At 59.2% G+C, this 23,070-nt stretch overlaps 1 protein-coding gene across 7 annotated transcripts in view; it reads right to left on the bottom strand.

The window, feature by feature from the left end:
- TLN1 (talin 1) overlaps positions 1–22,550 on the bottom strand; it is a 30,010-nt gene extending 7,460 nt beyond the window's left edge. For 3 of the 7 annotated variants that reach the window (XM_060684415.2, XM_060684414.2, XM_087885424.1), the window contains exons 1-37: positions 16,813–17,057; positions 16,523–16,620; positions 16,043–16,172; positions 15,677–15,829; positions 15,442–15,584; positions 15,150–15,277; positions 14,911–14,971; positions 14,579–14,683; positions 14,245–14,400; positions 13,551–13,652; positions 12,663–12,739; positions 12,398–12,578; positions 12,001–12,114; positions 11,587–11,904; positions 10,851–10,949; positions 9,532–9,699; positions 9,064–9,358; positions 8,781–8,947; positions 8,376–8,504; positions 8,163–8,276; positions 7,886–7,999; positions 7,644–7,778; positions 7,265–7,393; positions 7,074–7,176; positions 6,542–6,750; positions 6,316–6,435; positions 5,766–5,963; positions 4,747–4,886; positions 4,444–4,537; positions 4,271–4,360; positions 3,771–3,893; positions 3,511–3,654; positions 2,953–3,114; positions 2,357–2,497; positions 2,076–2,257; positions 1,616–1,748; positions 1,232–1,333 (exon numbers count right to left, since the gene is read on the bottom strand). In XM_060684415.2, coding sequence (XP_060540398.2) covers positions 1,232–1,333; positions 1,616–1,748; positions 2,076–2,257; positions 2,357–2,497; positions 2,953–3,114; positions 3,511–3,654; positions 3,771–3,893; positions 4,271–4,360; positions 4,444–4,537; positions 4,747–4,886; positions 5,766–5,963; positions 6,316–6,435; positions 6,542–6,750; positions 7,074–7,176; positions 7,265–7,393; positions 7,644–7,778; positions 7,886–7,999; positions 8,163–8,276; positions 8,376–8,504; positions 8,781–8,947; positions 9,064–9,358; positions 9,532–9,699; positions 10,851–10,949; positions 11,587–11,904; positions 12,001–12,114; positions 12,398–12,578; positions 12,663–12,739; positions 13,551–13,652; positions 14,245–14,400; positions 14,579–14,683; positions 14,911–14,971; positions 15,150–15,277; positions 15,442–15,584; positions 15,677–15,829; positions 16,043–16,172; positions 16,523–16,620; positions 16,813–16,942 — 5,187 coding nt within the window. In that variant the 5' untranslated portion in view covers positions 16,943–17,057. Of the gene's footprint in view, positions 1–1,231; positions 1,334–1,615; positions 1,749–2,075; positions 2,258–2,356; positions 2,498–2,952; positions 3,115–3,510; positions 3,655–3,770; positions 3,894–4,270; positions 4,361–4,443; positions 4,538–4,746; positions 4,887–5,765; positions 5,964–6,315; positions 6,436–6,541; positions 6,751–7,073; positions 7,177–7,264; positions 7,394–7,643; positions 7,779–7,885; positions 8,000–8,162; positions 8,277–8,375; positions 8,505–8,780; positions 8,948–9,063; positions 9,359–9,531; positions 9,700–10,308; positions 10,360–10,850; positions 10,950–11,586; positions 11,905–12,000; positions 12,115–12,397; positions 12,579–12,662; positions 12,740–13,550; positions 13,653–14,244; positions 14,401–14,578; positions 14,684–14,910; positions 14,972–15,149; positions 15,278–15,441; positions 15,585–15,676; positions 15,830–16,042; positions 16,173–16,522; positions 16,621–16,812; positions 17,059–22,420 lie in introns of those variants that run through there. The other 4 variants (XM_087885422.1, XM_060684410.2, XM_087885426.1 and 1 more) reach the window with 4 other exon arrangements.
- Between the last annotated feature and the right edge of the window lie 520 nt (positions 22,551–23,070).

Raw genomic sequence — 23,070 nt, forward strand, 5'->3', positions numbered from 1 at the left:
GGCCCCAGCCTTGGGCTCATCACCTACCCGAGGACGCCAAGCCATCCAAATCCTCCCCCCCCCTCCATGCCTTGAAGGTCATTTCCTAATTTGAAAGGTTGCAGTGCCTGGCTGTGGAATGAAAGAGCAACGCCAGGGCTGTGGCCGGTCGCTGCCTGCTGCCGCCAGAGCAGGTGAGGCACCCTTTGGGGACCCGGTGTTCCCCCAGGGGGGCCAATTGAAGCACAGAACAGCTTTTCTACTGCTTGAGGCCCACCTTGGCTTCAAGTCCCATGTCTTGGGGTCTCATAGCTTTGCCCCTTCAACCACCCAACCCCTTACCCGAAGACCTCAGGACTGTAGATTGAGGAAGGATCACCCGGCGCACCGCCTGCCCCGTGCAGGAAAAGCATTCCCAGGACAAGCGTCCAGCTTCTTCTTCTGAGAAGCCTCCAGAGATGGAGAAACCTTGACTGCTGTCCCACTGTGGCATCCTAATCCTACCACTGGCCAAGTTTTGCTTATACTTAAACGCTGTCTTAAGTAGCTGCCACTCAAAAATCAGAGCACCAGCCCATCCACTTGGGGGCTTTAAGGCTGCATTTTTCCTGGGTGACTTTCTGCTGGCCCTACATGAAGGCAAAGGAGGCCTATCTGGGGTCAGCCTGCAGGGCAACCTGGTGGCCTCTCAGAGAAGCGCTCGAGATGCTGGTGGATCAGCCCCTGTCCTCAAACTAGTCTCCTGGCGGGATGATTTCCAGGATCCCACGGGGCAGGGAGAGGAGAGGCCACGTCCACTCAGGAAGATGAACTGGGATCAGTGAAAGTACAGAACGTCCTAAACCACCATGGCTGTTTGTGCCACAGACCATGGCCAAAAGACTATAATGGCTGTGTGTGATGGGCTTTTGGACTGTGTGCTACCAAACCTGTTTTGAGCCTGGCCAAGAATCTGCCGCAAACAGAGCCAGGATGGCACCACCCTGGCAGCCAGAAAGACTCTTCTGGCTTGGAGCAAGAGGAAGACCTCAAGCCCCCACAGGGCGGCCAGGCGGGGGGCAGTGGGGTGGGGGCTGCAGACGTTCAAAGCCCTATGGTGGGACTGGAGCTCCCCCTTTCCCTCCACTGCATCACGAAGAAGGTGTCAGAGTGCAGCCTGAGAGACACCAGGCCAAGGAGAGCCAGGGCTTGCCAGCCTTTCCACCTGACACTGGCGGCGGAGGTCTCCTGTTGCTGTAGCCAGCGGCCTCACCTTGTGACCCAGCTGGGAGGCCTCAGCACGAGCAGCACCTGCCACGGGTTCAATGAGGTTCCTGATCTCCTGAACAGCTGTAAGCATCTGGTTATGCAGGGCCTGCAGGAGGAGTCAGTCTTGAGCACCAGTTTGGGGCCGCAGGAGGACAATTCCCCCCACCCCAGAAGCTGGAGCAGGACCCAATTCTGATACTGGAGGGCCTGCAGTCTCTGCCCCTGGCCAGAAGGGGCCACCCAGCTGGCCGGCCTCCCTCCCACCTCCTTTTCTGCATTGCTGGAGACAGACAGCTCCTCAGGCTCTCCAACTTGGTGAACTAGTAGTCAGACTCTCCCCAGAAGCCCATCTGGCTGCTCCCCCAGGACCAGCCGAGCCCCTCCTCACCTCCTGGGAGATGCCTTCGCGAGGTGCCAGCTGCTGGCTGATGGCTGCCAAGGAGGCCTGGTCCACGTCGCGGACACACCTGTTCAGTGCTTCAATGGCCTCGTCGCACTCACGCTGGCCAGGAGCTTTGTCCCTACAGACAGCAATGGCAACCAGATGTGCACACTTGGGCACCTTCCTACTTCCCCTCCCCCAATGGCTGCCTCATCTGTTCTCCCCTCCCCAGTTCTGCCACCCACAGAGATGCCAATGTCCTGCCAATGATTTGGAGGGCAGAGCAGTCACTTTTCCAGACATCTGGCAAGGAATTAAAGATGGCAATTCCTGAATCTTAAGGTAACAACACCCTCCGCCTTCCCCGTTGTGTGAATGGTCTCTCTCTCTCTCTCTCTCTCCCTGTCTCTCTCTCCCCCCACCCACCCATGGGGGAAAGAGAGCCGGGCAAACAGTGGGCACCCACCTCATGTTGGTGATCAGCTTCTTGATCGAATCGGAGACAGTGCGCGAATGGCCCGCCAGCACCGACCACTTGGGAGGGTCCTTTGGGTTGACCGCCAGAGAGCGAGCGGTCTGGATGAGGCCAGCAGAGCTTTCTAACATGGTCTTGGCAGAGGAGAGGATGGGCTCCATGGCCCTGCGCCCCTACAGGGAATCAGCAGAGAGTCATTCCAGGGCAACAGGCCAAGGGCTGCCCAGAGTGGACCCTTCCTCCTTCCCGGGCCCCCAGCAACCTCTGCCTACCTCTGGGCTGATCTGGGCAGGGATGGTGGCAAACTCAGGATTAGAGGCGAAGGCAGTCAGGTTCTCCACTGCTTCTATCAGTGGGGCCGTGGCTTCACGGCAGAGCTCGCGGTTCTCTGGAGTGAAAGCGCCATCCAAAGCCTGCGGGAGACCCCCGTTGAGCTTTTACCTCCCATGCTGTGATAGAAAAGCTCCCGGAGCCCAGAACCAGCCACTTCTCGCTCCCACAGAGGTAGAAAGCTGAGAGGCACCCACACAGCCAAGATGGAGGCGGGTCAGCCTGCAGTGGCAAGGGCGATCACTTCAACCTCACAGCCACCCTCCCCCGGCCAGAAACTTTCCCCCATCCTTTGCAAGATGACTTCGCAAAACGTCTAAAATCTGTCCTTTGGGCCAACCTCCGTCGTCAGGCCCAGAGAATGACCTAAGCATGTAGCGCAAACGTAGCTGCTCAGTTCATGAGCCAGCCAGACGTGGGGCCCCTATTAACCCTGAGCCTTCTCCCTCGGGGGGCTTTGCGTTTCATGGCCCCCAACTGCAGGGCTCTCATTTCTCTCTGCCGAACATCCCCTTCCCAGCTGGAAATCTGGGGGTACCTTGATGGTCTTGACAAGGTTGGCTGTGCTGTTGGCTACCTCCTTGGCAGACTGGACAAACTGGCGCTTGGCCACCGGATTCGCGGTGCGGGAGGAGGCCAGTCGGCAGGTATTGCAAAGGGCGGAGGTATGCTTGGCCACAATGGTAGCGGCCGACAAGACCTGCGAAAGGCAAGGAGGCCCCTCCGCCTTAGCTCTACCCACAAGGAGGCTCAAGGAATCACCCCCGATGACAAAAAGCCCACCCCCCTGCCTCCATGTGAGGATCGCCATTGGCTGTGGGGCTGCATTCACCACTGCTTGGCTCAAGGGCCCCCCCAACACAGAATAACAAAGTTGGAAGGGACCTTGGAGGTGTTCTAGTCCAACCCCCTGCTCAGGCAGGACACCCTATACCATTCTGGACAAGTAGTTATCCAGTACCTTCTTGAAAACCTCCAGTTTTGGAGCACCCACAACATCTGGAGGCAAGCCGTTGCACTGATTAATTGTTCTAAGTGCTAAGAAATTTCTCCTTAGAAACATCCACCTTCCCTCCGGGCCACAGGTAGCCATTACCTGGGACTGTGTGCAGGCTGGGTCGATGAGGTTCTGGCAGGCCATCTGGATGGCTTGGTTGGCTCTGGCAAACTGGGTGGGGTCCACCAGGCCTTGCTGACCGGCCTGGCTGTTGGGGTCAGAAACGCCAACCAAATATGCTGCCTGTAACAGAGCATGGATGGGGGAGTCCTGAGAGCAGCCTCCTGCAACGTCTCTGCTCCACAGTTGGGAGCATTCCCCCCCGCCCCCCAGCCTCACCAGGGGCCTCTGCCTCCCACCTGGGCAGCCGCTTCAGTGAAGCCGCAGAGGGCCTTGGAGGCTGTACTGACGGATTCTCCAAACTCTGGCAGCTTGCTGTTCTTGGCATTCTGTGAGATGCCAGCCATGGCCTCGCCCAGCACCTGCAGGAGACAGAAGGCAGGGAAACACATGCGTGCATGCGTGGGTGCACGTGTGCACGGAACTATGGATCCTGAGGGCTTCTGGCACTGCAATGGCAATAAGCAGCTTTCCATGCCATTCAGAGAGAGCAGGTTTTAAAGGGGGAGGGAGAAGAGGTTCCAGAGATCTGCAAAACTTCCCAAGATGACTCAGAAAGGGGATGGACACCCCCTGCCCCAAACCCCCTTGGAGCAGAAGCTGGACTTCCTTCCATCTGGATACCTACCCTGAGCTTTGGGGGACTTGAAGGCCTCAACCAAGACTCTCCCAACCAGAGTTCTAAGAGCCTGGCTCAGCCTGCTGGCCATCCGATCCCCACCCCCCCACCCCCGCTCACCTTGGAGTTCTCCATGACGCTGTCCAGGCAGTTGAAATAGGACATGTCACTGACGGCCTGGGTGGGGTTCTCCAGAAGTTCTCGCACCGTCTGGAGAAGGTTAGGGTTAGGGTTAGGCCTGCCTCCCAGTCAGCCTCATGGCACCTGCCCTCCTCTGGGTGGGGCTGGCTCACCTCCAGCTCCCGCAGAGCATTGTCACACTCCTTCTGGCCCGGTGCCTGCTGGGTGCACATGGTGATCAGCTGGTTGATGCTGTCCGTCACAGCCCTGCCAGGGTTGGGGGGCAGGAGAGGAAGAGATGCTGCCATTAAGCCTGCCCTGCACTCGACCCTGGGCATCCAGGTGTCACACAGCTCTCTTGTCCTAACCCCTCCCTCCTTCTCCCAGAGTGGCCCCATTGAGCATCCTGGAAGTTCTTGGAGAAGGGAGGGGGAGGCCCCACTCCCCCCCCCCCCGCCACCACGAGGGCCACGTACCGGGCAGCTGCTGCCAGCTGGTTCTTGAGATTGGGTGCTGCAGGGTCTGCGGAGAGCGCTTTGGCTGCCAGGAGCAACTTGCTGGAGGAGAGCGAGATGCCCTTGAGGTTGGACACCAGCTGGCCCTGGGCCTCCTTTGACTGCAGGGGAGGGAGACAGAGGGCCTCATCAGACCCTTGAACCACACCCAGCCAGCCCATCGCTGCAATCGGTGTTCTGTGACGGGCGGCCCCCTCCCCTGCCTAAATTCTCTCCCTGCTGCTCAACTTGCTAGAAGTGGGGCAGTTCCCAGAGCAAGCAGCCATACCCTTCCCTTTTTGCCTTGGGACTTCACAGCCCTTCTGGAACGACGACCGTGCCAAGCACAGGATTTCTCAGCAGCCTGAGCTCTTAGTCCCCAGACCCTAAGTGCAGCTGTGACTTGACCCAGCCTCCCTCCCCACCGGGTAGTGCCTCTGCCCTCCACAGGATGTCAAGAGCGAAGAGGGATCTGGCTGGCCCTGCCGCATCTCATCCCAGGCCCTCCGCCAATCCCAACTTCTGGTCTGACCTGCTTTGCCCCCCTGGGCTGTGCTGGACCTTCAGACTCCCCCAAGCAGACTCCCCTCATTCCAGGGAGAAGGGCCTAAGTTTCTTCCCACCCCTCCGCACTGGAACTGCCTTGCAGGAAAGAGATTTTCATCTCTGGTCACCCCCACACACACAAGCGTTCTCTGCTCTGAAACCCCTGAGGCCTCACCCGGCCTGCCAGTCATGGGGCCTGATGCTGCAAACCCAGCTCCCTTGGCCATGGGCACCATGGCATCTGCCTGGCAGCCCCGGGGAACCCACCCTGGACACTGTCTGGAGCAGCTCATGCCTTCAATTCGCATCCCGCCTGGGCTCTGCACTTCCAAACATCCTGCTTGTGCCTCCCACCACACACAATGTGGGAGTGCACCCATGCATGTGCTTTAAGACGAGGTGCTCCTTCTGCACAGGCACTGGAGAGCTTCTCCGCCCATCCAGGCAGCTCTTACCTGGGACTGTCCGGCCATCTCCACCCCAGCCTGTAGGAACTCATTGAAGTCCTGGCCAAACTTGCCGGAAGCCTTGGCCAAGTTCTGGGGTGTCCCGCGCGACGCCTGGACAAGCTCATTAACCGACTGGTTCAAGCCAGCTGCAGCCTGGTTCAGCTGGCTCTGGGCCTCCTGGAAGTTCTTGGTGCTGGGAGGAAACTGGGAGCAGAAACAGGGGTCAAGCTCGGAGGCCTGGGGGCCCATTTCAACTCCTGACAAATCAGGAACTGGCCACAGCTCAGGCGGTTTCCCTTAAGGACTAGGTCACAATATCCGGTTCTCCTCCTCCCAGACACCTGCAGGCCATCCCTCCAGCAGACACCACCCCTGTCGCCGGGGTGGGGGTTGGCATGTTTCAATCTGGGTCTCTCCCAGGGATCAGCTTCAGCAGGCCAGTGGGGGCGGCTTTCTTCAGAGTTCAGCAGCTGGCCCGCCCACATGGGGCCGGTCTCTGCCCTGGCCTGGCCCTGGGCCCCCCACCTGCCCAGACCTAAAGTGGCCCCCGACTCACAGAATCGGCCAACAGCCTCTTGCTAGCCTCGCCAACCGTGTGGATGGCAGCATCGACGTCCCGCTGACCGGGCAGACAGTTGACACAACGGTTCAGGGCTTGGGACACGGCCTTGGCCACCTGCAGAGAGGATGTGGAGTGTTTGGCCTGCCCTCCCAGACACCTCCCCACCCCAAGCAGCTGCTGCCCCTAGCAAGAATAGGCCCAGCCAGGCCCCTGGGCTCACCTGGGCCAGGCGCTGCTGGCTCTCAGCATCTCCTGGCTTGGACACCGCCTTGCGGGCCTCCCGGATGAGGCTGCTGGCTTTGTCCATGACGTCTCCAGCACAGTCCAGGGTGGCTGCTTGAGCCTGAGGGTCCTCCATGCTGGCAGCCACACCCCGTGCAGCCTGGCTGAGGGAGCGCAGCGCTTGCGCTGCGTCTCGGGCTGCAATCCCTGCGGAGAGGGGAGAGGGGCATGGGAGTCCCTGGGGATGGGCAGCCCAGCCATACCCACCCTGCTCAGCCATCTTCCTGCATTCAGAGCCTGGAGATGAACAAGGGCCTTGCCCCCATCCCAAGCAAGGCAAGCCCAGCTGGGCTGGGGCATCTCAAGGGGAAGCGGGGTGCAGCTGTAGAGCAAAATGAGCCTCTGACCTCTCAGGCCAGGTGGGGGAGGACAGCGTCCTGGCCAAAGGACAGGGCAGGCCACCCACAAATATGCATCCCTCCAGCCACGATTGTAGCCACAACTGTCACAACCCCTGCAGAACCAGATACCTGTGTAGTTCTCGTTGCCCTGGGCAATCTCTCCCAGCAGGTGAGCAATGGCAGAGCTGACCGCCTTGGTGCTATTGCCCAGGTCCTGGGCACACTTCTCCATCTGCAGCACAGACAGGCTGTCAGGAAGGCCCTGGAGCCCCCAGAGGCTCCCCCCCCACAGCTCCCCTGAATCCCCCTCCCCAACATACCGTCTCCCCTGGAAGGGGCTTCAGTTTGCCATCCCGTGCAGCCGCCTTGGCCTCCTGCAAGTCTCTCTCCAGGCTCTGCACCAGGCTGAGGGCCGAGTCGATCTCCAGCGGGCCACAGGCCTCCTGCGCCTGGAGGGAACAGGGGAATCCGTCCTGATCACCTGCACACACTGCCCCCCAGGGGGAGTTCCTGCCAAGACCAGGGGTTCCACATTTTCCTGACAAAAGGGAAGCCCCACCCCCACCCCGGGAAAGAGGCCAGGCTCAGCCGGGCCTGGCACAAGCAGCCTCTCAGAAAGAGCGAGGCGTCTCCCTTGTGCTCCTGCCCACCCCCCCACTAGGGGGGTGATACCAGAGCCCCACAGGCAAAGTTGCTGACCTTCTGTGCCGCTGTGCGGAGTTCGGCAAGAGCTGCTGCCAGGTTCTTAGCGCACTGGCTGAGCTGCATGGCAGAGGCCTGATCCGAGACGGTGGGTACCGTAGCCTTGGCAGCAGCCACCATCTTCCCACCAGGCTACAATGGAAAGAGGACAGATAGGCGTCACGTGCAGTGGCCAGGTTTGCCAAGCATGTGCCGTAAACCCTCTGCTAGCTCCTGGCCGGGCCAGAGCGTCTGCTCACCTGCAGGAAGTTCTGGCTGGCAGCAATGAGGGCCAGCTGGGCACTGGGGCTGTCAGGCTGCGACTGGCTGCCACGAACTCCCTGCACCAGCATCGGGATCTGATCAGCCACCACCTGCCAGGAGAGAAGATGGGAGAATGTTGGCTGCAGGCCCACCCTGGGGCACCCTGTTCTACTGGGGGAGGATGGTGAAGACAGGCCCACCCCACCCGTGTCGGGGCCAAGGAATCAGAGGGGGCTTCAAGGTAGGGTTTGCCCCCCCCCCCTTCCATCTTACCTTGCAGCTCTGCATGAGCTGCTGCTGGGCGGAAGGGTTCTTGCTCCCCCCGGCACTGTGCTGGGCAGCCGCAATCATCTGTGTGGCAGCTGCAGCTGCTTGCTTGGCTGCGTGCTGGAAAGAAAGATCCGGGTGAGACCCTCACTTTCCGAGTCAGAAAGAGCTGGCCAGGAAGAACAAAATCGGAGAGCTTTGCCCTTCCCCGAAACTGACCTCTAACCGATGCACCAGCTTCTTCTTGATGGCATTCTGGGCTGCTGCATTGGTAGCCATGCGAAGCCCCTCAGCCGCTTCCCGTAGCCGCTGCTGCTGCTCCTCACTGTCTGGGTGGGCCGCTGCCCCCTGGCAGGAAGGACGGAGGCCCGTCAGGAACAAGCTCATCCCCAAATTCCTCTGCTCCATCCGGAAGGGGCGGCTCTAATAAACAGCCACCCACAAGGATGGGCTCTGGCAGGGTCCACTCGCCGGAAAGCTGCCTGCCAGGGGGCAGAGCGTGCCTTTGCCTGGCACTGCTTGCCCAGGGGAAAGGGCCATTTTCTGCACTGTCCAGCTTTGGCCATAGAGCCAAACAGGCACCGCACACCCCAACACTCTTCTCCGTGCATTTCAGGGCCAGACCTTTGCTGCTTCCACCATCTTGGCTGTAGCATCTGCCAGGATCTTGGCGGCACTCAGCAATTTCCGTGAGTTTTCCAGGTCGGTCTCTCCCTCCGCATCAGCCTTGATGGCATTCACCAGGTCAGATGTCGCCTGGGCCAGGATGCGAGCCTGACGAACCATTTCACCTGGGGGGCAGAGAGCAGGGAGAGGCCGTGAGGGGTTGTCCAGTAACCACGGCTGGCATCGCCTTGCAACTCTGGGGCTTTGCAGACAAGGCAGCCTCCCAGGTGGCGTTCCTTACCAGCATCGCCCATGGAGCTGAAGATGTTCTCAGTGACGTTGAGGATGGTGTCGGTAGCCTGGTCGTAGCGCCCAACGGGCTGTCCACCTGTGGCGTGCTGCTTGATGTGCTCCAGCAGGTCATTGAGCGCCTGAGTTACCGCGGTGGCAGCCACTCCCACCTGTTTCAGCAGCTGCTCGTCAGAGGTGGCCGCCTGGGAGGCATCCACACAGCCTTCCACTGACTTGGCCACCAGCTTCCCAGCCTCGATCAGTTGTTCCTGGCAGACGGGGGAGCTGATGGTGGGAGCGACCACCTGCCAAAGAAAGAGCAAGGTGCACAGGTCGGGAGAGGGCTCTCTGGCCACAGTCCAGCGGAGAAAGGAAGAGGGCCTCTGGGCCCAGGCAAGAAGGGAGAGCACCCCCCACAGCTGCCCCCCCCCAGAGGCTATGCTGCTGACCACCCAAATCCCAGGCAAGAAGGACCCACCTTGGTGCAGGCCACCAGCTGGGAAGTGGAGAGGGCACACTGTGTGGCCGCAGCGATCACCTGCGTTTGCAGCACCGAGTCCTCTGTCTTCTGGGCCACATTCTTGGCCTTCAGAACCAAAGCGGCTGCTGCACTGGCCACCGCCTTGGCAAGCTGCATCAGCACATCCTGGGGAAGGAACGGCCACATCAGGCCACGTCCAGTGCAGGATCTCCGGCTTCTCCCCCCAGAGCCCTGCCTGGAGATGACCACACTTCCGCCACCAGCCTGCCCAAGCAGGAATCTTCACCACCAGAGCAACTCAATCTCAGGCGCAGAGTGCCGCACACCAAGCCCATCACCAAGTCCAAGCCGTCACAGCTTGGGGGCTGAGAGAGCAGAAGGGGCTGCCAGGGCCGAGCATCCCTTTGTGCCAGTTTGTAAACCTACCCCCCCTCCTTTTCTGACCAGCTGAAACTCCCCACATCGGGAAGGGACCCTATATCTCCGGGTGCTCAGAGAGTGCCAGGTCACCCCTGAGGAAGGCAGGTCAGATCCATGCAGTGAGCGCAGTGGGGGACCCTCATTACCCAGTCACAGATCGCTTTCCAAGGAGCTTTTAAATTAGACGGTGGGGATTGGCAGCAGACAGAGTCTAGCCAGAGAGCGGCTTTGAAGAGCCCGGCAAAGAGAAAGCTTTGCAGAAACCCCTCCGCCAAGCACACCGATTGGGGATGGATTGGCAAGAGCAGGAGCTCTTCAAGGAGCACAGCCACAGACCAGCTCGGGCCCTTTTACCGTCTTGCCATCGGGGGCGGACAGGGTCCGGAGGCGCCGGCTCTCCACAATCTGTATGTGAACATCCACAACCTGAGAGAGAGATTATGCCAAGCCCACGAACCTCGGCTGCCCGTTGTGGAGTCACTTTCCAGGCCACCAGACCTCACTGAATCCCCACCCCATCCCCTGACTCAAGGCAGGAACCTCAGTTTCAGACTCTCCCAGCAGATGGTTGGAGCCCTCCCGGCACGGAAAGCTCACTCTGGCTCTGCACCGCCAACTGACTGCCGACTCTCAGGCAGTCCTTGCTGGGGTGGAGCAAACTCATTAGTCTGTGACCCCAGACCCTGGGGCCCTGGTAGTCTTGGCCTCCTTTGTGGACACCCCTCTGGGGATCAGAAGGGCCCGCTGTCACCCCATAGTCCCACTGACTTTTTCCCCAGTCTCTCCACCTAGAGACTTCTCTGCAGCCCCCCGGATGTCATTCAGCCACTCCTAAGCCGGTCCAATCTATTTGGGGTGGCAGGCTGGGACCAGTCTGCTCTCAGCAGACCCCTCACCTGGAAATGGGGATCCGCGTCACTCTCTCCAATCTCCTGCAGCAATTCTCCGCTGGTCTGTCCCACCACGCCAGCTGCCTGCAACAGAGTCTGCCGTGGCTGGAAGTAAGAAAGCAGGACCCACATCAGCGCCTGGTCCTCAGTCTGGTCATGTGTCCCGAGAAGGGCAGGCTGCCACTGTGCACCCTCTGGACTGTTAATGGCAAGAGTCACCCTCTCCCCCAGGATTAAGAAACTAGCTGCTGCAGGAGCTGGGGCACCTAGGCGAAAGCCCCACCAGGAAAACAGGACCAGCCCAGGAGCCCCTGGGCCAACGCTGCTGTCAGGAAACTATTCTAGGTCTCAAGATAGGCAATGTCCCACCCTGCTCCCCCTCCCCTGGCCCTGCTGCTTGTTCCCGCAGGACCAGAAGTGCAATTGCACCGGTGGAATCAGGCAGGGGCTGAATTCACCTGCTCCTTTCCTGTTCCTTTTCCACGGGAGCTCTAAGCAGCAGTCACAGCGTTCCCTCCACCCCTATTTACTGCACAACAACACTGTGAGTTGGGTTGGGGTGCAAAAGAGGGATGAGCCCGAAGACTCCCAGACAGATTCCACTGCCAAGGGGGATGGGAATCTGCAGCCCCCTCCCACTCCCACCAGCTCCTACCCCACCCTGGCTCTCCTAGGTCCAGTGTCCCAAGCCAACTCCCCACCCCTTTGGAGCAGGTTCCAGGCCATTCCCTTTGTCACTGACCTCAGCGCTGGACGGCTGGGCTGTTTTTAACAGTTCTGAGACAGCCCCAGCCAGATTTTTAGCGGCATGAAGGAGTTGCCGCCCATTGCCGCCCTCGTCCTCCATTAGTGCCGCCAGCAGCTTCACCCCCTTGGACATCTCGGTCAGGTTGGAGGAGATGGTAGTGACGGCGCAGCCCACGGCCGTGTAGTCTGTTTCTGCCGGGTCACCGGCGGTCAGGTTGACCACTGAAGCCGTGCCTGCAGTGATGGCATCGACTTGGGAGTGGATTTCGTGCTTCGACTCGTCCATCTTGTTCTTTCGCCAGGCCTTGGAGGCCTACAGATGGAGAAACAGGAGTCATCCCAGGGGTCCGGCCCCAGGAGGGGCCTCTTCATGGGGACACCCAGCCTCCCTCCTTCCTGGCACTCTCACCGCATCTTGGCCCAGGGGCGGGAGGGTCTCGAAGTCGTCCAGGCTGGACTGCGCAGCTTTCACGGCCTGCAGGCTGGAGTTGAGTGTGCCCGTGAGGGCCTGCTGAGCCGATGTCTGCAGGGCAGAGCAGAAGAAAGATGGATGAGCCAATGCCCCACTAACTGTCCTGCCCCAACAGCAGCAGCAACAGCAGGAGGGGTGGGCAAGCGGGGCGAATGTGGGGCTGCCTCCCTGTTTCCCAAGAATCAGAGGTTACTTTAGGAAGGAGCACCAAGCCTCGGAGGGCAGCAGGAGTCCCAACACCCGTGCCGGAGCAGCAAGGACCCAGGGGACGCAGTGGCTGGAGCTGAGGCCAACTAGGAGGTCCAGAGTCCAGCCTAAAGCATGGGACCCTTACCAGAGGGGGCATGTGCCCCCGATGCATCTGCCCACTCGTGACCTGCTGCTGGGCCTGGGGCATGGTGCCCATCTGGAAGTTCTCCGGCCCACTGGCTCCCGGCCGTATGATGACTGGGAGGGCCACGGAGCTATGCTCGGCTTTGTTCAGCTGGTTGAACTGCTGCTGCAGAAGGGTCGACCTAGGAGGCAAGCAGGGCATGAGGTGCAGCCCCCACTGCCTCCTCCCTGACAGACTCCCACCCCCACTCCAGTAAAGGTCTTACTTCTTGGGGGACACGGAGTCCTCCAGCATGGTGGATTCCTCGTCTCCTTCCAAGCCAAAGTGGTCTTTGCTCTTTTTCTGCAAGTCAGAGGCAGCAATCATCCCTGCTCCCCCAGGCCAGACCCCGAGACAGCAGCTGAAGCCACACAGACCAAGTCAGGGGACACACACCCAAAGTGAGGCTATGGCTCAGGGTGTTGTGGTCCGCCAGCAGCCTGCAGAGCTGGCAGCGGAGTCGGACAGTGAGGAGGCTGGGGAGGAATATGGGCCAGTCCTGGAGTCTGGGGAAGGCTCGGATGAGGGCTCTGCATCGGAGGCAGAAATGGGGCCAGGGCCATCGGGGAGTGATGCATGGACTCCAGAGCCCCCAGAATCGGGCAGCAGAGAGGCAGATAAACAGGAGGAGCCTTTTCCTAATGCACGCATGCGCAGAGCTGCCAGAAGGCAAGAGCAGCTAAAGCAAAAGGGACGACTCGGGAGTAAGGCCAGGAGATGATTGGCCCCTCCCATAAGGCTTAAAAGAGAAACAAAGGCACTTGGGCCTTTTGCAGGAAAGCAACATTGCTAACTCTGTTTCTAGTTGTCATCTCTTGTTTGTTTCTGAACTTCATGGAGCTTTGCCAAGTAAGGCCTTTGGCAGGGTGTCAAAGAAGATAAAGGTTGGTGATTATCCCGAAGGACTTCTTCCTAAGGACTTGTTTTGCAACTAATTGGGACTCAGCTGGGAATGAACCTAATTCTCAGCTGTTATAATAAAATAGGTTTGTTTGGGACTAATTGTGTATTGTAATGACTCAGTAAGCCTAGGTCACAACACAGGGCACCCCTTGATCCAGATCAGGAGCCGGCCTTCCTCTCCTGCCCAGACCCCCACCCACCCGAGACCCACCTTCTTCAAGATGATGTCAATGTACCCAGCGATGAGCTGGGCAATCTGCTCCCCTTCGGTTGTCTGTACAGAGTAATAGCCGTCCTGATAGTCCCCAAAGTCCTGCAACCCCAAAGCCAAGGCAGTCACTGGAGGGGGGGTTCCGGCTGGGGTTGCTGCCCCCCCAAGACGCGACTGCTGAAGGTCTTGCTGATCCTGGAAGGGGCAGCCAGGGAGCAACAACTCTCCCCATGACCTAACCCTAACCCTAACCCTAACCCTCCCTCCACACTCCTGGGCCGGCCAAAACAAGCCCCTCTTGCTGCCGCTCAGGAGCAGCCGGACTGAAAGGCTAGGCTGCTGGTGCTAGGCTGCTGGTCAGCGGGCGGCAGGTTCAGCCATTCCGTTTAGTTAGGACCACCCCATGACCCCTTGGGGGTCTCTCAGGCAGCAATGGGTTTGGAAGGCGGGTGGGCACAGCTGTTTCAGAGCAGGGCAGTTCTCTGGGAAGTGGCCTATATGGCCCCAAGTGGTGGGGGTCCAGGCAGACTCTGCCTGCTCCAGGAAGTCAGGGGGCTCTCAGGGTGGCCTCTCCCCTCCAGATCTGCCTTTCGCCTGCAGACTTTGGGGGGGGGGGAGAAGGGCTTCCCCAGTCAGGCCTTAATGGGCCTTCATCTGTGGCCTTTTTCTTGGGGCTGGAGAGTGGAACCCTTACCAGGGTGAAGCTCTTGGGAGAGGCTGCCCAGCGCTTAATGTTGGTCAGATTCCACTCCTGAATGACCTCCTTGGTCTTCTCGTCCACACGCATCACACACTCCTTGGTGATGCCCAGGAGACGGGGGACCAGCTTGTTCTTCCCCTTCATCTTCTCCTACAAGGCAGATGCCCATGCCATAGGGTGCGCCCCCTCCCCAGCCTGGAGCAGGAAAGCTCCAGCCAGCCCCCTTCCCCCCCCCACCGGAGCCAGACACCTCCCTCCTCCCTCCCAGAGCCGCTGAGCAGGCTCTCCCAGGCGGGGGCAAAAGGGGGCCTGAAGGAGCATCACTTACTTTGACCAAGAAGAAGGAGACACCGTATGTCTTGAGTGAGCGGGCGAGCTTCACGTACCGTACCTTGGCTTCAATCTCACTCATGATGCCACAGTTCTTGTGGGCCTTGGGGGAGGGGAGGGAGAGCAGGTGGCTGCATTCTCTTGCTCCCAAATGACCAACCCCTCCCTGCCCCATCGCTCTCCCAGCCCTTCTGCACCATCCTCCTTCTGCACATTCTTTCCCCCCCATCCCCCATGCCGGCCAGGCCTCCAAGGCCCTTCAAAAGTAGATGGGGGGGGGCAGAAGGGACGTGGCCCACAACGTCTGCTTCCAAGAGCCCCTCTGCTCACCAGGAAAATCTTCCGCTCCCCCTTCTGCTTGATGTACTCCTTTGGCAGAAAATCCTTCAACCTGCACAAGGGGAAAGAGGGTCTCTGTCAGAGACGGGCCTTCCAAAGCCTGACTCCCCTGTTCTGTCCAGCCCTCGAGCCAAATGCCCAGCCAAGGGAACTGCAGGGGCAAACTCTGCCCCCTGCCCAAGGAAAGGCCCAGCGGGGCCTGGGCCCAAGCTACAGACAGGCGTACTCACTCCAGAAACCCAGTCTTGTGCTTCTGCTCATTGTGAGGACCAAACTGGATCTGACACTGGTAACCGGCAAACTCGCAGGCTTTGTCGAAGGAGACAGGGTGGGAGCCATTCAGGATGTCATCTCGGGCCTGAAGACAGAGGAGCAAGATCAGCAGGGACCCTCTGCGCTGCTCCTCCCTGGAAGTGCTGGGCCTCCCTGAGCAGCCTCCTTTGCATGCAGACGGGCTAAACCGTCCTGTGCCAGCCCCCAAAGTGAAGGGAGAAGCCCTGGCAGAGGGGCAGTGAGAGGCACCTGGACATATAGGAGGTTGAGCTGCACAGGGTCGCGGGAATCCACGTTCTGGTCGGAGTAGAAGAACTTCCGCCGAAGGAGCAGTGTCTCGTTGTCATCAATGCCCTGTTCGCGCAAAGTGCGTCCGTGATCCAGCCAGTTCACTGCACGAGGAGGCAGGGCAGGATGAGAGCCGCCAAGGTCCCCTCCGCCCGCCCCCACAACTCCCTCTGAGCGCTCGGCTCGGCTCACATACGCTCGTCATCCGTGTGGAGCTTCTGCTTCAGCCTCTCCATCTTCTTCTCGTCGCGCAGGAGGGTCTTGTCCTTTCTGAGCGTGCCCGTCTGCTCCTCCTTCTTCTCCTCCAGGATCTCCCGCACCAGCGAGTACTCGTCGTAATTGGTGATGCCTGGGGGCACAAAACAGCCTTGCCAGGGACAAAGGTCGCCCTGCCCACGGCCATGGGCACAGCTCCCAGCAGCCCATCTCAGCTTTGCTAACACTGTTGTCCCTCCTGGCCTGAGGGGGGTGGCGGGGGGAAAGGAAGAACCCACAGAACAGAGGCTGTCTCCTCACTCCTCCCCCTCCCATCCGTCAACTCAACCTTCCTCAGTCTGCTCACCAATCCGGGCACAAATGGTCATGAGAATGTCAGTGACTGTCTTGGAGTCATCCACCATGACTGTCTTGACCGTTCCATCCAGCATACGGATCTTCAGGGGCCGTTGCTTCTTCTTGTACTCCATGGTGTCCTGGGAAGCCAGATTTAGGGGTGGGGGCGAGTCAAGAAATGCCAGGATCAGAATTTCGGGGGGGGGGGGGGGAGGGCACGGACTACCAGCGGCACGGCAGCTGACTTGGCTCTGGACTTCAATCAATGCCGTTCCAGAGGAATTTTAGTGGGCATTTCTGGAGGAGTGGCTTTGCTCGGGGCCACGTGTGTCCTGGTCAAGGGCACCCTATTGGGGGGGGGGGCGGGGGGAAGAAGTTATGCTAGGCTAAGAACCCTTCATTAACTGCTGTGACTAAAACTGGCATTCAGTCTTACCCTCTACCAATTCGCTCGGCTGATCAGAAAGCCCCCCCGCAGGGAAGTACTCACCCCATTGCGGAGCATGTAGTAGTCCAGAGCCTTCCCGGCCTCCAACCATATCCCCTTCTTGGGGTCTTCATCCGAGAGAAAAAGGCCAAAGTCGTGGGCTGAAGAAAGAACAGCAGGAAGGGGGTTGGACCAGGGCGGGGCGGGTGGGGGGGCTTGAGGTCAGCCAGCAATACCCCCAAGCCACAGGAACATGAGCATGGGACAAGGTGGAAGCAGGGACCAGTCTCCCTGGCCCACCCCACTCTCCCTCGGCATCTCCTTCTCCAATGAAAGCCTGCCTGGCCACTTACGCTGCCCCATCTGGGCCTCCGGCACCCGTTCCCGGATGATGCGGCAGGCATCGTACACCATGGTGGAGGGCTCAAACTGCATAGTCTTCACCACATTGCCAATGCTTATCTTGAGCGATAAGGCCACCATGGTGGCGCCTGAGATGTGCCCTCTCCTGCTTCACCTGTTGAGGAAAGGTGGGGTGAGCAGGGAGCCCTCCCCAGGTGCCATGGGAGGGAGACAGGCAAGTGCCCACACAGGTGGCCCAAGCTGACTGGTTCCAAAGCAGCTCAGCCTTCAGCATCCAGCCCAATCCCGCAGCACATCCCAAAAGCATTCTCTGTGTGTGCCAACTCCCCTCCCGCTGTCCCTGGCACAGCTGCTGGAGGGAGGCAGTGGTCAAGACGAGAACAGGAGGCTGCCGCCCCATGACAAGAAACTTCCCTTTTACTACCACCGCTGTGGAGAAGTGTGGAGATCCCATGCCCAGGCAGGCACTGCTTGCGCCAGGGCAGGGCAGCAGGAAGGGGGTGGGCCCAGAAGGAGCCTGTGGGCAAAGATGTGCCGCATCATGCCCACAGGAGGAAGCCCCTCCTGGTGGAGCTGAACTGATAAGGCCGGTGGTCGGAGGAGGCTGATTATGCTCAGATGGCCGGCAAGAGGAAACCGCTGAAGGAAGCCAGAAGGCCCAGCCTGGCACCCGACAGTTGCCTCCCCCCCCCCCCGACAGCTGAAGGCTTCTCCAATGCCTCTGGCACAAAGTGAAGATAGTGCCTGAAATGAGGAGGCTGCAGAGGACCCTCCCAGGCACAGCTACCTCATGAGGCGGGGGGCAGGGGAGAGAGTTCTCCCTCTTGGGTTTAAAGTCAAGGATGCGCTTCCCAGAGGAGAAAAGGAGCCCCTCCAACTAGGAAGGCAGCCCATGCCAGAAAACCGAGGTGCCAACACCACTGTGCTGTATCCCACCGTGCCACCTACACCCTTTCATCACGCCCTGCTGCTTCCCTAGAGCTCAGACAGACCATGGGGCTGGCAGCAGTTTCCAGGGAGGAGTTACCTTCGTGACCTCCGTCCTGAGGGTGGCTAAAGGGGTGTGCGCTGGGCCCACCCTGATATCTCTGATGCACCTGCCTTTTGGACCTCTTGTGCCACTGCCAGAGGCAGACTGGCAGCTGGCAGGGTCCTTTGCAGGGCTTGGAGGAGGCAGGGGCTTCCTCTGCCCTCCCCCCATCCCCCTGGCACTCCTCTGGGTACCTGATTCTGCCTGTCCAGTTGCCCAGTTCTTTGTGGTCTTTGACGGGGGGGACTTTGGGTGTGGAGCCCACCTGCTTCGGCTTCTGGACAGGGCGAGACTCTCCTATCTGCGCCCCAGCAGCTGCAGCCCCTTTCCTCTCATCTGACCCCAAGGCCAGGCCCCCTTCTGCTTGGGTGGGTCACGCCCACTCCCCAAAGCCCCTCCCCTCAATGGCACCCACCAATCAGGTGAATTTGGATGCCTACCACCTCTCGCCCCAAAGCATCCAGGAGCAGTGAGGGGGCCTGGGCAGGGATGGGCAGCTCCCAGCCCAAGTCAGAGCCCGGCCACAAGGGCATCTTTTCTGCACCCAAAGTGAGGACCAGCAGCTCAAGCCCAGCCCAGCCCAGCCAGCAGGACAGGCTTTTTCTCATTGCCCAAGGGAGGCCGCATTTGAGGAGTGGGGAGCCCAAGGGAGGCCGCATTTGAGGAGTGGGGAGCAGAACCAGGCATCCCAGGATGCTCATAAACTGGAGGTGGCCAAACCCTGCTCCTCCTCCTCCTCCTCCTCAGCCACAAATCCCCCCACCTGTCATTTTGCAGTCACAGGTGGAATTGTCTCTCCCTCCCAAAGGGGCTCCAGGAACCCTAGCAGCTCCAGAAGGACCAGCTGGGAGGAAGGCTGAAGGAGGCTCTGCTGCTTCTGGTTGGTCTCAGTGGGCTTCACTGCCTTTACTGCTGGGCTCCAGGATGCTGTCCCCCAATCCTGATTGACCCAGAAATCAGCAAATTCTCTACCTGCCCCACCCTGGAATTGGGCTGGGGGTGGTAGTAATCTTGTTAACGTTGTAGGCCAACATTGCGAGGGAAAGGCCAAAGCAGGCAGCAAAGGCAATCTCTCAAGGGCGGGGAGGGGCTCTTAGCCCTCCCTTCTTCCTATAGACCCACTGGGATGTTCTGAGACCCCAGTCAAGAAGCAGCTGGTAATGGGGCAAGTGCCTCTCTGCCTCTGCCCCACAGTCCTCCCTGGCCTCCCCCTAGGAAGCAGGCGCTCGCCCCGTGTCCCGTCCCCCCCATGCCCCCTGCCAGGGAGACATTCCAGGGCTGCATTCTCAGCATGCCCCAAAAATGTCTGCTCCCAGGGAGGCCCCCACCTTCCCCCTGGCTGGCTCAGCCCCAGGCATGCCAGAGGCTCTGTGGTCTGTGGGGTGAGGAAGGAGGGGCAGGCCTCTGCCTAAGCACCCCCCTCCCCCCTCTGAAAGAGGAAGCAGGGCCAGCAACCAATGGGGGACGCCGACTTCTGTGCTTTCCTTTCCAGTTCCCAGAAGACATTCTCCAGCTGTTCTTTGGTTAGGCTTCCCCTTTCTCGCAACCCCCAACCCTCCTTCCAACTGCCAACAGGACAAGCAGACCCTTCTCTGAAAGACAGGAGGGGAGCCCCCTCATTCCTCAGCCCTCCTGGGCAACGTGCCCCATCTCTTAGAGGTTGGCAAAGTTCAGGATCACAGCCTGTTTTTTGTCTCATGCCTCCTCTCTCTCGTTCCACTCTCTTGATGCTGCCATAGTCCTTCACCTCCAGCTCAGACCCATTTTGTGAGCTCCAGCATCCTAGAAATGACTTCCTAAGGTGGGAGGACACAACCCCCCCACACACAAAGCCTTTCTTCCATTTCCTTCTGAGGCAACAAGATTGACTCATTAAACACAGACTGACTCACTGGCACCACTTGCCAGCTTCAGTCCCAAAATCCAAAGCCCCTCCACCCCCACCCCCACCCCCCCGTACCTGGCAAGGGACTCCATTGCCACCACTCTGCCTGTCCTAGAACTAAGGCAGACAACGCAGGAGGAAATGGAAGGAAGCCCCGCTGCCCCCACAGACGGTCACCTGGCGAAGCAGGAAGGAGGGCAACCAAGGGAGAAGGCTTGCCAGGAGGCTGCAGAGTGGAAAAAGAGCTGGCCTAGACTGCCCCCTCCCCCGAAACCTCCCCTGGCCTTGGCAGTGCCCCGAAGACCTCCTGTCCTCCTGCACAGCCGGGGCTGCACCCGTCTCCGGGCAAAAAGGCTGCTGCCACCTGTTGTGCTCTAAATCGGCTCTAATGCAGCCTGGGAAGTGTCAACTGCATTGGACACTACATGCGTGTGTGTGTGTGTGTGTGTGTGTGTGTGTGTGTGTGCGCGCAGGCACGCAAGGATGGTGAGCCAATTTCTTAAAACGGAAGTGCAGGAGATCAACCCCTTTAGCAAGCAGCAGAAGCTATCAGATGGGCCTCAACCACTACTTGGGGACTGGAGGACTAAGGGCGGTCTGGCCAAATCCAGAGAATTGTGTTGGCAAACTATCTGCCGAATGGGCTGGGGAAGAGCGCGGAGGAGGCTGACCCCGCCCCCCTTCCCCACCCTGATTTCCCCAAAGAAATGCTGTGCCTGGACAGGTAACAGCCACACTTTCCCACAGGGAATCCTGGTTGGAGGAGAAGGGGCTCATGCCTCTCCTCCTAAACCTACACATCCTGTCGGGACCGGGAGGGGTCAAAATGTAAGGATAAGGATAATTTTATTTCTATACCGCCTCTCTCCCGAAGGACTTGGGGCAGTGTACAGCCAGGTAAAAACACAATACAAATATCACAATTTAAATTTAGGTCTAAATGTAGGCAGCTGCAAACTTTCTGGGTCAGTTTTCAAACCCGATGAAGTCCCACCAGTACCTCATGGTTGCCAGAGAGCCACACCTTCCTTTGCAAGAGACATATGTTGGAGGGGGGCAGTTGTGGGGGGTGTCTGGGGGACACACAGGCCCAGGCATTCCCAGCTCATTCTCAGAAACAGTGAAGCAGCGTCCGGCAAGCCTTTGCCAAGCCTCTGGTGCAGCCTGATGCAAAGGCAGGCCGTCATTCAAAAGAGCACAAATGGACATGCAGCAGATGCCTGACTGCCCCGAGCCAAGCACCCCCTGAATCATTGCCCTTCTTTCCTCACGCTTTTGCTCAGGGTGGGTCCCCCATCCCCTCCGCTTACAGACAGAAGGACAAAACACAGAAATCGGGAATTGGAATAAAAGAGCTGCCAACTTTCTAGCTTGGATAAGCACCGAGTCCCAAAGGAAGATGGCAGCATCATTCAAAATTAAACTCTGTGTGAATTGGGGCACAGATGTGATGACCCTTTCCCCAGTAGGACCCAGGACCAACCAAAGCCAAGCAACGGCAACACCAGGACGGAACCCCAGCAGAAAAAACTCTCCGGGGGGGGTCTCAGGTGGGGGTGGGTGCCTCATGTAGAACAGAATCACCAGAAGCAGTGGGGGGGGGGGCATGATGGGGTAGAGCACAGATGGACCCAAGGCAACACTAGACCATAGAGGCAGATCAGCTGAACTGCACAAATGTGTTTCAATTCTAGAACTGGCCCTGAAGATTTTTATAAACTCATTAACTACTTTGAAGTTCTTGGTTAAAAAATGCAGCCCGAATCCACCCCCACCCCCCATGCCAGGTGTTTGCTACAGGTTTATCCTTCCATCCTCAGTCCATGAATATCTGGAGAAGCAGAGCCTTAACATCAAATGGTTTGAAAATAATTTGGGGTGCTGAATGCCCCTACAGAAATATGAAACAGCCTAAGAAGAAATAAGGAAGGAGGAAGAGAGGAGCTGGGCCTGGTTGCGTTCCTTCTCTGCATTTCAGTTTGTGGCACCAAACAAGGAATCTGCCAGGCTCGGCTCTTGGCTGCAGATAGAAATGGGGGTCCAGAAGGCAACGGGGGAGCCAAGTCTGGAATAGGGATAGGTGGATGACTCCTTGATGCAGGAACGGCACCTACCTGAGGGGCCTGTGGGAAGGTGATGGAACTGAACCCCCCTGCTCAAAGACCACCAGACACTTTTAACCTTATGCTTCACCACCCTGGAAAGGCAAAACCGGAAAGTTTCAAAAGATAAAGCCCATTCCAGCTGAAAGGGCCATGCAGCAGGCAAGGGCAAGGTCTCCTCCTCCTCCTCCTCGCTCTCCAGAAAGCCAAAGCAAACCTGAAGCTGGTTGTGCCAGGGCCAAAGGCTTCCGAGAGCCCCAGTGCAAGGGGGAGATCTGGCTGTGCCAGGGGCACCCCAAGGCCAGCTGAGCTATCCAAGTCCCTCGACCCTTTTATGTGATGCTCAAAGGGAGCAGGCAGGGTGGTTGCTCTTTAGGAGAGTTTCCCAAAGTCTCAAGGATCAGCACCACACGGAGGGAGGGAGGGAGGGAGGGAGGGAGGGAGGGAAGGAAGGAAGGAAGGAAGGAAGGAAGGAAGGAAGGAAGGAAGGAAGGAAGGAAGGAAGGAAGGAGCAGCCAACCACCCACCCGCAGGCCCAGGGCCATCTCTCCACAAGAGAAATGCAACAGGAAACAGCTCACCCGCCCAGCTTCCACTGCTCTTCTGCGGCCTGGGCTAGAGTTGACAGGCCTCCAAACACCCAGGCAGGGCTCTCCTCCTTCCCTTCCCCACACGGCACCGCCTGCCCTCCTTCTTGCTAAGGGAGGAGATGAGAGCCTGCCCTGGGCTATGCCGTTCCAAGTCAGTCAGCCCCCTCCCTCCCTGGGCGTGGGGTCCATCACAGCCCCACCCTCTCTGAGCTGGGCCTACTTCCCCTGACTCTGCCCTGCAGCAGCCGCCTGGGACCCAGCCAGCTCCAGCTTCCCAATGGAAGCACAACATCTGCAGCCTTTGGCACATTGGCAGGTATGGAAGGAAGCCCCCGACCCAAACTTCTGAAGGTGCTAAGCGGCCTCGCCTGCTCCCTGACTCCACAGGACAGAAGGGCCAACTCTCCCCTGCAGGACAGTCCCTGGTCAGCTGCCTGCAGCTGCACTTCCTGCCCATCCAGCTCATGGCTGCCTCAACAGGCTCCACTGACGTCAGAGCTTCCTCCCTCCTGTTCTCAGCACAAGGGAAGAAGAGCAAGTGTCAAAGGCAGAGGGGGCACAAGAGGTCCCCAGCAAGAGGATGCCCTTTCCAGCATTCCAAGGTGCCCCAAAGAGTGGAGGGGAAAGAGGAAGCACCCCCC

The sequence above is a fragment of the Pantherophis guttatus genome, chromosome 2 (assembly GCF_059756535.1).
Source record: "Pantherophis guttatus breed Tessera chromosome 2, ASM5975653v1, whole genome shotgun sequence".
Taxonomy (NCBI): Eukaryota; Metazoa; Chordata; class Lepidosauria; order Squamata; family Colubridae; genus Pantherophis; species Pantherophis guttatus.